The sequence below is a fragment of the Acipenser ruthenus genome, chromosome 2 (assembly GCF_902713425.1).
Source record: "Acipenser ruthenus chromosome 2, fAciRut3.2 maternal haplotype, whole genome shotgun sequence".
Taxonomy (NCBI): Eukaryota; Metazoa; Chordata; class Actinopteri; order Acipenseriformes; family Acipenseridae; genus Acipenser; species Acipenser ruthenus.
In genome coordinates this window covers 13,422,097-13,436,892 of record NC_081190.1, presented here as the reverse complement: position 1 = coordinate 13,436,892, position 14,796 = coordinate 13,422,097, and the positions used below count along the sequence as shown (strand labels likewise).

Here is a 14,796-nt window from a genome sequence, read left to right as displayed (position 1 = left end):
TTTTTTGCAGCAGTACACACTCTGTATTTACAGTTATTATTCATACACTACTCTAGTGCAGTCAATCTACCCCAAGATCATCAGTAAAACAGTAAAGTAATTTGTAAGACGAAACTGTAAATGCATGGGCAGAGACTTTTACATTTGGGGGTGGGCCTGAAGCATAATATATGATCGAGGCCCCGGTGTGGGGGGGTGGGGTGGTGGTGAGGGGCAAGGCTAGAAAGATTTTAAATTCAGTAATAAAAGATTCAACTACAGTAATAATTATCAATATAAAAAGAGTTTACAAAACATTATTTTCATGTTCGAAAAGGTTAAATACTGTTTATTCCAGCATGGTATGTACATGCCTCCTTTCAAATGCTTCTGTTTGTTCATTTGTAAGAGCACAGTACGATGGAGATGAGATATTGCATCAACACGAATCTGAATTATTACTAAACTGCTTAAATTATGAACAAAGCTGTCCAAAATAAGTAAATAAATACAGTAATGAACGACATATTACAAACTGTGGTCTCAGCCAATGTGTACGGGTATGCAATATATTAAAAACATATTCAATTACAGTAACTTCGTATTTGGATGCAGTAAGTTACACTCCTGCTTTGTGTAGAAAAATGATTTCTGATAAGAAATTAGCCCATAAAATTAGTACTCATTTTTTTATGAAATCTTATGGTACACTATTTGTGACTTATGTTTCTGGTAGTCAGCAAAAACACTGGATTTCTTTTAAAACCCTGCAATTTCTTCTAAAAGATTCACTATATGAAAAGGAAACCACTTTGTAAGGGAACTTCCCAAGACACGGGACACTCCTTGCCAGCCTTTCACTGATTGGATACTGAGCATTTCTAGACAGTATATATTGAACCACACTTTCTAACAAGTACTACACTTAAATTGACTCAAGACATCTGAGTACAGATACAAAAAAAAACAACCTTCGAACAAAACCACAATGAACTCCACTGCAACCCTCGTCTTTATTTCTTTTGTGTTGTGTGTCGCTGTGGAAGGTAAGCACTAGAACACATTCAAGAACAGGACGGGTTTTGAATTTAAAGAATTGTGTTTTTGTTAAATTTATAGTAAAAAATAAATACAAATAAAAGGTAATCAAATGACCTTAACAAATAATGTCTTTGTACAACTGTTTGTATTGAGGTTTGGTATTATGCCATTGATAGGGTTCATACAAGCAGATCAATATTACTTAGTAATATAACAATCATAATTGCACTGTACAGGATTATCAGATAGTAATAATGCTATTTGGGATACACTTTAAAATAAGTATCAGTAATCCAAATAATATTATGCATGCAGCATATTGAACTCACCAGGATACATCAGGATATTATTGGTGGTATTTTAAAATGTGATTAATTCATTTTAATGTCAGGGTTAAGTATGAATCATAGTAGTAGCAGTGGTATACTTGTTTATATGTTAATACATTTGAATTACAGACAATAATTATGTTATTACAATTTTTTTTTTTTTTTTTTTTTTTTAGAAATTGTATGACTTGTAACTGACCTGTGGAAATCACTGAACTTTTGTATTGACATATGTAGGACAATGTAGGACTATACAGTACTGCAGATTCAATTGCATTTTTTTATGTAAACTGTATGTGAGGACACAGGTTTATCAAACTGTCAGTGGATCCAAACACAGCCACCATTTATTTGTTTAAAACAGTGCTGTCTCTAAGGAATTACATATATTCAAAGGCACATTTGACCTTGATACTTTTGAACTATTTGTAATAACGTGATGGTGAATGAAGTTGTTCTTTGCACACAGTATTTAGAAAGCTTCATTTCTGTTCTTTGTGTTCATCAGGTACTTCTCTGTATGGAAAGGGACGATGCTTTTGCCTTAGGGATGGGGATGACTTTGTGCGTCGAAGAAACATTGAGAAGTTAGAAGTGATACCAAAAAGCCCAATGTGTCAAAGGCTAGAGATTATGTGAGTAGCTTCGTATTTTTTTTCTTTTTCCTTTGTTTAAGAAAACAATTATGTGAGATTGTGAATTAGTGATTAATCATTGTTTAACAAATAATGCAATATAGAGGAATTTTACTTTTTTTGTGTGTTCTAACACTTTGTCAAACTTTTGTTTTCTGATAGTGTGACATTGAAGGGTACAGCAGAACAGAGATGCCTCAATCCCCAATCTAAGTTTGTGCAGAATCTGATCAACACATTAAGGAAAAGGTATACAATTTTAAAATATGACATTTATAAAAATGGTTATATATGTTACATATGTCAGTTCTATCAAACATGCATTGTGCATTTTAGAGTATTTACTGAACTATGCAAATAACACATGCACTTACTGTAAAGCATTGCACTACCAGGATTTAACATGAATAGCGTACAGTGCATAATAAAAAAAAGATACAGATACAATTATGTAAAAGGTATTCTTAATTGAATTCATAGTCAGTCATTTGACCGGTTTGATTGTATAAATCGATTTCTCAATCAATGCATCACATTTTGCTTGACTCTAGGACTAATACAACGAAAGTATGTTTTGTCGATTTGTGCTTTTTTTTGTTAACTTTCTCAATCTGTTATTATGTTTTAGGTCTTCAAAGTAAACTTCTGTGCAACGAAGGACATGAAAACCCCAAAATAAAGGCCAACGCAGCCACCAGAAACATTCCTTAAACCTGTTTACAATGTTTACTTTGAATCATTTTTATGGGCATTATTTCCTTTGAATATTCGGATACAATAGCACTAATAATACAGTCAAATGTAGTTATTATGTATATATTTTATTTGTAAACACAGAAGTACACATTATTATTTTGAAAGTACCGTTAAAGAGCTGGTCTTTGTTACTTAATGTATAGTGTATTTGTTTAGGGCAAGTCAAATAACAAACTATTTATTTAAATTATTCAATTACCCTTAAATCCCAGCATATGTCTTGTCTGTTTGCTGGACAGAACTGATGTCAAATGTAAAGCACTGTGTATTACTTGTATTGTTTGTCAGTAAAGGAAGACTTATGAGCAAGAAAATGCATGCAATATTCAAAAAAGGGTGTATTATATATAATGTACATTCTGAAATGTATTGTATATAATGTACATTCTGAAATGTATTGTATATAATGTACATTCTGAAATGTATTGTATATAATGTACATTCTGAAATGAATATTGTTTTTGATATGTTGGTTGTTATGATATTTGTATTACCCTGTTTATATGCTTGTGGTTTTGTACAGTTGTAATGTGAAAAGTAAATTCTTGAATTTTAAACTAATTGTGTGGTTATGTGTGATATAAGTACGTTCATTCTTTTACACTAATTGGAAAAGTGGAGGCCTTAATCACAGTTGAGTTAGCAAGGTAAACATTGCTAGAAAGCATTCATTCATGTTCTTCTCCCTCAGGCCAACTATAAACCCAGACATACTGTACAATAAGCAAACTGTGCTTTAAGGGCTTCAACATTCCTTATCATTATAGAGTTTTGTAATAGATTAAACCTTTGTAAGAAATATGAATGTAAACAGTATGTAACTTACAATACATTACATTAGAGTTACAATCTCAGCCTTTGACACAACTTGGGATTACTGTTGAAAGAGATCACGTTTACCTGAGGAACACAAACTCACTATACTTGCAATGCTATCTAACCTCTTGTTCAGTCATGGTTTTAAAGACTCTGAGGTGTTCTTCAGTTAAGCAAACTCCACATGCAGCTAAAACCAAACTGTCCAATAGAAACCAAGAACTGCAGCACGACCAAACATACTACTGTAATTTTACAAATAAATACATTATTCATAACTTCAGATAATCAGAAATGATGAGGTGAAGCTGCTGTAAGGCCCATAGTCAGACATTTTGACTGATGACTTCAGCATATTAACTATAATTTAATAAAGGTACAGTATTCAAGTCCTTCAGATTTGTTTTTTAATCGGAAGTGTTATCATTTGAATGTAAGCTGTGCCTTGTGTAACAGGGCGGAGACTGGGCATGAACCAGTGTATTGTTATAAAGGGGTACATCGGTACCCGTGTAATGTTAGAAAGTGGTACGCTGTCACATTAAGTGGTACACTGTGAGATTTTGGTACAGGTGCAATCAATTGCGATGTGATGTGTTTTTCTATTGTCAAACAGAGGTACATTTACCATTAATTATACATAATTTTTTTGCAAACCATTAATTATATATTATTTTTTGCAAACTAAAAATGGAAACAGACAATCAATTTGTCTAAAATAAATAAATAAATAATAATAAAATAAAATAATTGACGACTAACAAGACACAATGAGAAGTCCACCGCAGAAGTTACAGTACAACAATGTACAAGACCCCATGATGTATTGGATATGATAAATATTCGCACGGACAGTGGACTGAACACAATCTGTCACGGCAGTGTATCACACAACACTGCCCGTTACACTTGCTGTTGAGCTGTTACGCACAGCGGTGTTTTTAGTTACTGGGTTGTGGCAGAGCAGAGGAAAAGACCTGCACATAATTACCAATACAATAAACCATTCATTTCCCCAAACAATATGTTATTTTAAATAATAATAATACACCAATACATCTTAAATCATAACAATACATCCACCCGTGCTAAAATAAATAATGCATATATATATATATATATATATATATATATATATATATATATATATATATATATATATATTGGTATGATTGAATGTATTTTGTTTATTTAAAGAGCGCGAGAGAGAGAGAGAGAGAGAGAGAGAGAGAGAGAGAGAGAGAGAGAGAGAGAGAGAGAGAGAGAACACGAGGTAAAGAAAACGAAAACGAAAGTATAAGTAAACAAATGCTGCGCGTGCTAGAAGCCACCAGCACGGTTCTTCTTGTTATTTTGTTTAGTGTCCGTGTTCGTGATTTGTTTTAGTTCACCCGAGTACCTGCCTGGCTTGTGTTGTCAATGTGATCCACGGCCTCTGGGTTGTCAGCTGTCTGGTTTGGGAACGGCAACCCTCGGATCTTCTGATAAAAATCATAATGTTTGTTCTTCATTTAGAAAAATCAAATGTTACTGATACATCGATAAATGCGTATGTGAGGATTTATCTCAAAGCCTTTGCAGAAATGAAAAACTTGGATTCTGTTTAAAAAGAAGAAACGAAACTTTGGACTTAAACTTTGACAAGATATTTCTTCTAAATCAGTTGTCTGTAGACAGGGAGAAGCTGGAAATTCCCACTCTTTCTTGACTTTCTGCCAACAGAGTAAACATCCTAATCGAAGGTAGCACACATACAGCTGGCAGAAGCCAAAAGAGGCTTCAACAAAAGCAACAATGTTGTTGTTTGCAGCTATTGGTAGTAAGGCATCAGAATACAGAAGATGCATTAATATCTGCATACAGAGATATGTTTTATAATGTCGTTTTATATACAAGTTATTTTAATGCAATGTTGAATCTGTGCCACTCCCTGTGCAATTACAATGAGTAAAAAACAGTATAGCATAAAGGCACACCATGCATGTTAGTAGTGATTAAAAAAAAGTAGGGGGTATTTTATTCAGTGCATGAAAATAAGAATTTTGTACCTTGTGCTGATGTTTATTTTTGTATTACTGTGCTGTTAGTGTTTTGGAAAGCACCTGTTAGGTTATATAAAATGACATATTTATGTTTTCTTGACTCGACGCTTTATAATAAGGGTGGTTGCCGATGCATTGTGAATGGTGCTGATTTGTATTGCACGTTGTTAAATGACACCACCAACCTTGATGTGTGAGCAGGTAGAGATCATATAAGTATATTTCAGACTAATCTTTTTTTTTAATCATTTAAAGATGTAAGATTGATGCTATATCAGCGTAGTGCTAGGAAATGTGAAGGAAACCATTTCAAGTCCTGTAACTTTTTCAATCTGTAGTAGCGATAAGCAGTAACATTAGTGCAAGAACATATTTGCACATTCCAATCCATTTGTATTTACTGTAACCTCAAGTTGCTGGTTACCCTAATGCATACATTCAAGATTTATCTGTCTCAGAGTCTTGTAGTTGTTTGTGATGTTTCAATGCAAGTGGACAGCATCCAGGCCTTATGGGAATACAGGTTATTCCAGTAATGACTCTGGTGAAGAAAAGTAACTTCAGGTCCTTCCCAAAAGGTAAAACATCCGAAACCGCAAACTGGAAAGCCACACCATTTTTGCAGCTTCTTAAAATGCACATCCACCTTAGCTTTAGATTGGATGTACCCCAACACAAGTGCAATAGTAATATAGTATCAAATAAACAAACACAAGAAAATACTAGTAAAATTATAAACAGTGAATGAATTAGTGCAATTATAACGTTACTATATTCTTTTGTATATTTTTAAACATACCACATCTGGCAACATCAGCACAAGAGCTGTTCAAAATGTGTGAAATTAAACCTAACCAGTGACTAATATTTGGAACATTAAAATGGAAAAAAAAACTGGTGCACCAGGTACCAATTTACACATATTTTGGGGATGCCCCTCAGTGGCACATTTTCGGTCTACAGCAGCCTCTCCAGTCTGCTTGGGGTGGCTGTGCCTACTGTACTGTACATCTCCCTCCCTATTTGTATTACCTGCTGATTCAGGATTACAGCTGTCAATCATTGAAGAGTTCTAGCAGGCATTACTGCAGCAAACATTCTGTCCCTGTCAGTATTACAGAATCTTGGCAATACACATTCAGAGGTCATTTCTTTCTGGAGCGAACTGCAGCAAAAAATTTGTCTTGAGAAGATAATATTGTATCTTGGATGTTGGCTCCAGCTGCAGTGGTCAAAGTAATATTATAGTACACAATGTAATTAATGTTATGTAGACTTTTGCTATGCTATTATTTATTTATTGATTGATTGATTGCATTTATATAGTGCTTTTTATACAAAATTATCGCAAAGCACTGTACAGTACATAGCAGAAAAAAAGAACAAACCACAATACATTTCACAATGCATGTCACACATACAACTGCCATAATCAGACCATTTAAATAACAGATTTAAATAACAGTATACACATAATACAAAAGCAACAATCTTAAAGTTACATTAAAACCCAGTAAGATAAGAAAGCATTTTTAGTCTTGACTGGAAAACTATAAAGGTCCCAGCTTCCCTGACAAATGAAGGCAGAGCATTCCATAATTCAGGAGCTCCACAAGAAAAATCCCTACATCCTGTGTTGCTTTAGTTGACCCTAGGAATAACCAGCAGCCCTGCATCCTGTGATCTCAGAGTGCAGTTTGGAAGATAAGGGGTCAGTAACTCCTGCAAATAACTAGGTGCTAATCCATTCAGGACATTGTAAGTTAACAGCAAAATCTTAAAATTAGTTCTATACTGCACAGGGAGCCAGTGTAAAGAGGCCAAAATGTGTAATATGTTCACTTTTCCTGGTTTTAGTCAGAATTCTAGCGGTGGTATTCTGAACAAGCTGCAAGCGGGATACCGCACGTTTTGGGACACCAGAAAAAAAGTGCATTACAATAATCAATTCTAGATGAAACAAAGGCATGCATTGTGTTTTATTTATTTATTTCCCTTTACTATCTTTTTTTTAGAAAGGAAACAATAGATTACATTGGGGTTCATTACCCAGCATCCTGTTCAAGAGAAGAAGTGATACTCAGGATTTATTTGAATGCTTGGATATTTCTTCTAAATCAGGTGTCTGTAGAAAGAGAATCTGTAAAACTGGACTTTCCCGCCTGTCTTGAATTTCTGCCAAAACAATGAAGCTTAGCAATGATTGGTAACCCAGCGTAAACAGTATAAATAGAAGAGCTCTTTCTACTCTGCACTTCATTTGAAGTTCTCAAGACAACAGAGTCCAGAATCCAAAAGAAACTCTAACAATAACAGCAATGAACTCCACAGCCGTCCTCTTTGCTGTTTTTCTCTTGTTTGCAGCTGTTGAAGGTAAGGCATCATATTGTATTTTAGCTCAGAAATGAATACTATTCTGCATAGAGAAATGTTTGGGAATCTGTAGACAAAAGACAAAATACTTAATGTATGTATTATTATTTTTTTTTAATACAAATTCAGTATTGTCATCATTTTTTTTTTTTTAAATACTGGATAAGTCAGAGAGTATGCTCCAATAATACTGAATACTGGTGTCTTTCAAACCTGTTAAGTAGTGGTGTTGTTTTATCCTCTTCCTTTTAGCTCATGCATTTTTAGACAGCAGACTCTGTCCTCATTACAGGTAATCTGCAAATATATCCAATATACGCCATGTTTATCCTTTCCTTGTGTATGTTTTCCAGGCTCCCCACTTTACAACAAGGGCCGTTGCCGCTGCATTGGGAGCAGTGCTGACTTTATACATTTAAAACGCATTGAGAAGTTTGAAGTGATACCAGCATCCCCAATGTGTCAGCAGATAGAGATTGTGTAAGTATCGGATCAGTTAGCATCATTAGGGAGCATCCTTTACTATCTGAATAAAGCTTATTGCATTATTTTACAATACTGACTGTCATTTTATTTTCTAGTGTTACAATGAAGGACACTGCAGAGGAGAGGTGCATGAATCCCAAGTCAAAGCAGGCACAAAATATCATCAGCAACTTGCTAAAGAAAAGGTATGTATTTACAGTATACTTCCCTTCAATGTCAATGCAGAGGGTGACTCTGGCAATACAATGCTTCTGTACTAAAGTACAGTGGCAGCCCAAGGACAGCTAGGATGATATGAGCCATTGGTAGAATGGACTTGTACCACAGTGTTAGCATTTCATATTTTGACATACTAAGCATGTTACAACTAGACAGTGGTAATCCATTGCTGTACCACAGTACCATATCAGAATATCCAGAGCACTGTACAGTACTAGTTTGAAATCCATTGCATTGCCATTTCTGGCAATCTTTCAAATCATTTTATTGTATACTTTTGAAAGTAATGAGATTTAGAATGAGTAGGTTTTTTTTGTTTTGTTCTGTGTGTGTGTTTTATTATGATTTTGAAAGATTAGTAATCAGTAAACTTTGTTCTAGGTCCTCACAGAAGTAAAACCACCAAGGCAATCCCAAAGCAATTCCGATGTGACCCACAGACAATTCTTCAGGAAGCTCTAGGGTTCTTTAAAGTCCCAGTTGTCATGGTTACTGTTTCAGCCCAGTCTAAGATTTTTTCCCCCCCAAGTATTAATTTTGAAAACAAATGTGTGACAGTTTGTTTTTAGTTTGAAACTTTAGGCATTGTATTTTGCCATATAAAAAATGTTTGTGTTACTGTACCTTAATATTATAGTACAGTATACAGATAGAATCTAGTGAATGACTGCATTTTTTGGTATTTCATCTGGGATCCTGTTCAAAAAAACAAAAGCACATTATACCTTTTTATAAAGGAATCTGTTCAGACCTGTGCTGAATTACTATACAGTACATCATTTGTAACATATGTACAGTTGCATGCATTGTGTAAATACACTTTTGTTGTTTGTGTTTTATGTAAATATAATGTACTTCTAACTTATCATGTTCATAATTAATGAACCTGTTTTAAAATGTTGAAAATATGTAAATAAATGACTGAATTTCAGAACATTGTGTGATTACTTGCCAAGTTCATGGCTTAAGAAGTTCCTTTATTTGGAACTGCTAACAACTATACCAATCAGAATACTTTGGTAACCCCATGCCCTCAAGGGAAATGATAATGCACCGCATCATAAAACACATTTAAAACCTGGAAGTGTAAAGAACACATCAACATAATGCAGCTTTTTACACCTTAAACATTATAACCCAGTGGGTGTTTCCTTCCAGCTGTTTTAAATATGGTTATAGCTCTATAAGAGGTATATATCTGTCATATATCCTGGTCCAGTAGTTGTAACTATTTACTCTGCCATGATGCTAGGGCCGCGCAAAGGTGTCAATGGTTTTGGATTGGATTTATACTCAGATTGGATGTGATATTCGTTTGAGTCAATTGAAAGTAAAGAACAAAGAACTGAACTAAAAAAAAAAAAAAAAAACATTTTGTAATGTATACATAGAATAAAGCTGAACATAACATAAATTAGAATATGTTACATCATATCACTATCACCACAGATGTCTAAGTTGTCATAGTCACAGGATAAGCTCTACTGATCTTCTCCGTGGTTCGCTCAAGAAAGTTTATAATCTCTGAACGATTATAGCCAAAATAAGACTGGGGATCTGGAGGATACAAGGTGTACACAATTCTGATTTATGTTTTGACATTAAAGCTTTAAATGCTCATATATCAAATGAATCATTTTGTTAAATAAGATGCTCATGCTCTCAGCCAGCGATGTTGTTTGTGTTACTTTACCTTAACATTAAAGTATAGTATACAGCCCTTTAAATTATACGATTAAATAATTAGAATCTAGCGGTGCTGTAGTGGCGTTATAGTCACACATGGTGGCAGAAAATGAATGAAATACATCAAAACACATACTTGTGGTAACAGAAAATACCTGTAAGATTAGACCTTGCTGTGCTGTTTTCTATCTTCCAGGATTACTTGAAAAAACTTTTTCAGAATTATGAACTGCTTGGGCAACTCTGATCTATCCCAACGCCTGGTGGCACTGTTTGCCGGAATTAGCGTTTTCATTCTTTCTGGTCAAGTAGCAGCACGGTGTACCCCTACAAAAGTCAGTGGATGCACCTATTCATTATTGTCAATCGAGAGTTTCCCAAAGCTAACTTTTACAGACAATATCTGCAGCTGCTGTGAGCCTGGCATCGCATGCAGCAGTATATGTGGCTGTGTTTCCTAATTATACCAATTGCAATACTCTTGCTGGCAATAGGTGTCAGCTGGGATGCAACTGAGGAACTGAACAGGCTGAATGCTGCATGAAGCTCATCTGTGTACAAAATGATGAACCAAAACCAACAGCCACTACCACGATCACATCTAAGAATGCATTGACATTCTGACTGCTTCTTCTCTCAACAAAGTACACACATAGATCTCCGGAACCTACTATGAAGATATTTATATTGGGCTGCAAACAATATATTAGATACGTAGGGTTTATTAAAAAGCATGTATGGTTCTTCTAAGTCAGATGCCAGGCCTTTGCAGAAATGAAAAATACTTGCATCACTTTAATAAGAAGAAGTGATACTTAGGATCTGTTTGAATGCTTGGATATTTCTTATAAATCAGGGGTCTTTGTTGAAATGGAATCTGAAGTGGCAAAACAGGACTTTCCCTCTCTGTCTTGAATTTCTGCCAAAACAATGAATCTCATGAATGGCAACCCCCATGAAAACAGTACAAATAGAAGAACTTTTTCACCTTTCACTGGTTCAGTACTCAAGACAAAAAAGAGTCCAGAAGACACCTGAACAAAAGCAGCAATGAACTCCACAGCCGTCCTCTTTGCTGTTTTTCTCTTGTTTGCAGCTGTTGAAGGTAAGGCATCATATTGCATTTTAGCTCAGAAATGAATACTATTCTCACAGAGAAATGTTTGGGAATCTGTAGACAAAATACTTAATGTATGTATTATTATTTTTTTTAATACAAATTCTGTATAGTTGTCATTTTTTTTTAATACTGGATAAGTCAGAGAGTATGTCCAGTAATACTGAATACTGGTGTCTTTCAAACCTGTTAAGTAGTGGTGTTGTTTTATCCTCTTCCTTTTAGCTAATGCATTTTTAGACAGCAGACTCTGTCCTCATTACAGGTAATCTGCAAATATATCCCAATATACACCATGTTTATCCTTTCCTTGTGTATGTTTTCCAGGCTCCCCACTTTACAACAAGGGCCGTTGCCGCTGCATTGGGAGCAGTGCTGACTTTATACATTTAAAACGCATTGAGAAGTTTGAAGTGATACCAGCATCCCCAATGTGTCAGCAGATAGAGATTGTGTAAGTATTGTGGCGAAGTGGGGTATTCTTTGTCATGCTTCAGGACCTTTTCACTGTCTTTCGGTGTAAAATAAGTACTTAAACAACAGCAGCTAGGGTGAAAACAGGGCAGTGCCTGTATATTTATTCATTAACCACAAAAATGAAACAAACAAAACAAAAGCCTAACACTTAGTGAATACGTTCTAAACTATAACTCGGCGGCTAAGCCATTTAGCAGTCCCCAAACAAGACTACCTTTTCAATAGATTTTCCAGGCCTGTCCCCACAGGTCTCTTCTCACAGACCCAGACCTAGCATTTTAACCTGCTTATATATCTGCCTGATTAATCCCAGGCAGGTGTCCCTCATTAAATTAGAGCCAGGTGATTCCATGTCTGGCTCTACTCTGACCCTATGGCATTCTGGGGGATGTAGTCCTGCAGCAAACCCCTGGACTACATATTTCCTCCCCCTACTCTGCCACAGTATTGACTCAGTTAACATCATGGGGGATCATCCTTTACTATCTGAATAAAAATTATTGCATTTTTTTTTAAATAGATTATGTTACCATACTGACTGTCATTTTATTTTCTAGTGTTACAATGAAGGACACTGCAGAGGAGAGATGCATGAATCCCAAGTCAAAGCAGGCACAAAATATCATCAACTTGCTAAAGAAAAGGTATGTATTTACAGTATGATTGCCTTCAATGGTATATAGAGTTGTGCTATGCTGTTTATATCCTTTATTGTGTCATAGTTAGAACTACTTTTTTTGTTTTTAAGTACATTGGCAGCTTAAAATGGTTCTGTGTTTATGTAGCCTGACATTATAAATTCTAGTCTGTAAATTATGTTCTAGGTCCCCACAGAAGTAAAGCAACCAAGGGAATCCCAGTTCTGATGTGGCCCTCCCCATCTGTCCTTCATGAAGCTCATAGGCATCCTCAATCCCAGCTGTCATGGTTACTGCTTCTCAGAATGTTGATAATGATTTAGGTACATATTATAAAACAAATGTGACCATTTTTTTAGCTTGTCTTTTGCCACATAATACAACAACATGTGTTAAATTACCACAATTGAATTGTATAGCATACTGCCTTTTAAATTACATGGTTACCTAATTAGAATCTAGTAAATGTCAGCATTTTTGTGGTTAGCAAATACAGCGTTTAAGTGAGACCATCTGCCCAAAACACATTAAGGCACATTAAGGAATCTGTTCAAATATGTGATGAATTTGCATGAATCATTTGTGTACCAGTATATAAACTTTGCTTGGATGTTTTGTACGAATATTATGCATTTCTAACATAATTTTTTAATTTTTAATTTTGTGTTTTACATTTTTTTTAAATATGTAAATAAATTACTTTCAGACTATTTTGTGGTTACTAGCCAAAGTGCTTTGGAGCATAATGAAATATGTGATTTAATCATACAATTACTGTAGGCTATATTACCAAAAAATGCTGCAGTGTAATTGTAACAGACTGATTATTATTTTATTAAAACACCCATCCATCCATTATCTGTAACTGCTTAATCCTATAGAGGGTCGCGGTGAGCCAGAGCCTAACCCAGCAGAAACAGGGTGCAAGGCAGGACTACACCCTGGATGGGATGCCAGTCCATCACAGGGAAACTTAGAGAGGCCAATCCACCTAGCCAGCATGTCATTGGATTGTGGGAGGAAACTAAAGTACCTGGAGAAAACCCACATGAACACAGGGAGAACATACAAACTCCACACAGACAGACACCTGAGGCTGGAATTGAACCCAGAACCCTGGAGCTGTAAGGCAGTAGCATTAACCACCGTGCCACCCTTTATTAAAACATTTTTGCAGTAATTGTTTTACGATAGTGTTGGTGTCCTTTACAAAAATAATTCTGATTTAAAGCTTTGTAAACAGGTCCCTTAGCTTTGCAAGAAGCTGGCCCAAAAAACATTCACTTTTCATGTAAAATAAAAAAAACAAACTGAAATATAAACAACATCCTATTAATGGATCAACTGGCAAAATGTTTAAAAGTGGTAGATCATGACAATAAAATGCATGCATATGGTCATTTGGGTTAAGATTAGATGCATACTGGCCATTGTTTCTTGCACATGTCTTGTAAATCTCTAGCCTGTGGTCTCATACGTTAGCTTTAGTGAAAACAAGGGTCTGTGACCCTGGAGAGAAAGGCTGCTGCAGAGGTAGAGTGAGGAGGCGGCTATGTGAAAATAAAACAACAGTGAAGATAACAGCATGAGTTTAAATGGGTTGGGGTCCTGTACTTTTTTAAAAGAATAATCCATTAATTTTTAGTGAAACTAAGTTATTTTCCCCCCAAAAAATGTCTCAGCATAATTTTGGAATTAAAACACAGTGTTTCCTTTCAATCAAATGTAAATACATTCAGTAGCGCTGTTTAATGATGCACTTGTGTTCCATATTTTGAAATGGTCCTGCAATTACATGCAATGTTGATGGATTCAAATAATCAGAATTTAAATAGATTGTTGCAAGCTTGAACCTGTGGGTTACCAAACTTTTTTAAAGGATTGTGATACAAAAGGCTTTGTAATTACAGTAAAAGGATAACAGTATATCAGATGACATGCATTATGCATAGATTGCCATCCATGTCAGAAATGATTCTTATTTGTATGAAAGGAATTGTACATTTATATTTAGATGTATAAAGGCAGATTCCATTTCAGATTGCCACACAGGATTATAAAATTCCCCTTGACTGAACGGCACAGCCTTTCATTTTGAAGCTGAAGCTTCCAAGGCAAAACATTTGTTTTTCAAAGTAGTTCAATGAGACACAGAATATTACTATAACTAAACATGAAAGGGTTTGATAAGCTCTTGCTTAT

At 35.1% G+C, this 14,796-nt stretch overlaps 3 protein-coding genes across 3 annotated transcripts; all 3 read left to right on the top strand.

The window, feature by feature from the left end:
- The first annotated feature begins 884 nt into the window (after positions 1-884).
- Positions 885-3,297, top strand: LOC117403926 (C-X-C motif chemokine 10-like). The gene is made up of 4 exons (XM_034006423.3): positions 885-1,025; positions 1,858-1,984; positions 2,147-2,233; positions 2,613-3,297. Exons 1-4 carry the CDS (start codon positions 968-970, stop codon positions 2,623-2,625), a joined length of 285 nt encoding a protein of 94 aa, XP_033862314.3. The 5' UTR covers positions 885-967; the 3' UTR covers positions 2,626-3,297.
- A 1,594-nt stretch (positions 3,298-4,891) lies between these two features.
- On the top strand, positions 4,892-9,575 carry LOC117403669 (C-X-C motif chemokine 10-like). Its single transcript, XM_034005946.3, has 5 exons — positions 4,892-6,176; positions 7,614-7,971; positions 8,325-8,451; positions 8,553-8,642; positions 9,058-9,575. The coding sequence occupies exons 2-5, from the start codon at positions 7,917-7,919 to the stop codon at positions 9,071-9,073; spliced, it is 288 nt and encodes a 95-aa protein (XP_033861837.2). The 5' UTR covers positions 4,892-6,176; positions 7,614-7,916; the 3' UTR covers positions 9,074-9,575.
- A 1,460-nt stretch (positions 9,576-11,035) lies between these two features.
- Positions 11,036-13,315, top strand: LOC117973867 (C-X-C motif chemokine 10-like). The gene is made up of 4 exons (XM_034927304.2): positions 11,036-11,467; positions 11,807-11,933; positions 12,514-12,600; positions 12,781-13,315. Exons 1-4 carry the CDS (start codon positions 11,413-11,415, stop codon positions 12,794-12,796), a joined length of 285 nt encoding a protein of 94 aa, XP_034783195.1. The 5' UTR covers positions 11,036-11,412; the 3' UTR covers positions 12,797-13,315.
- Positions 13,316-14,796: the final 1,481 nt, after the last annotated feature.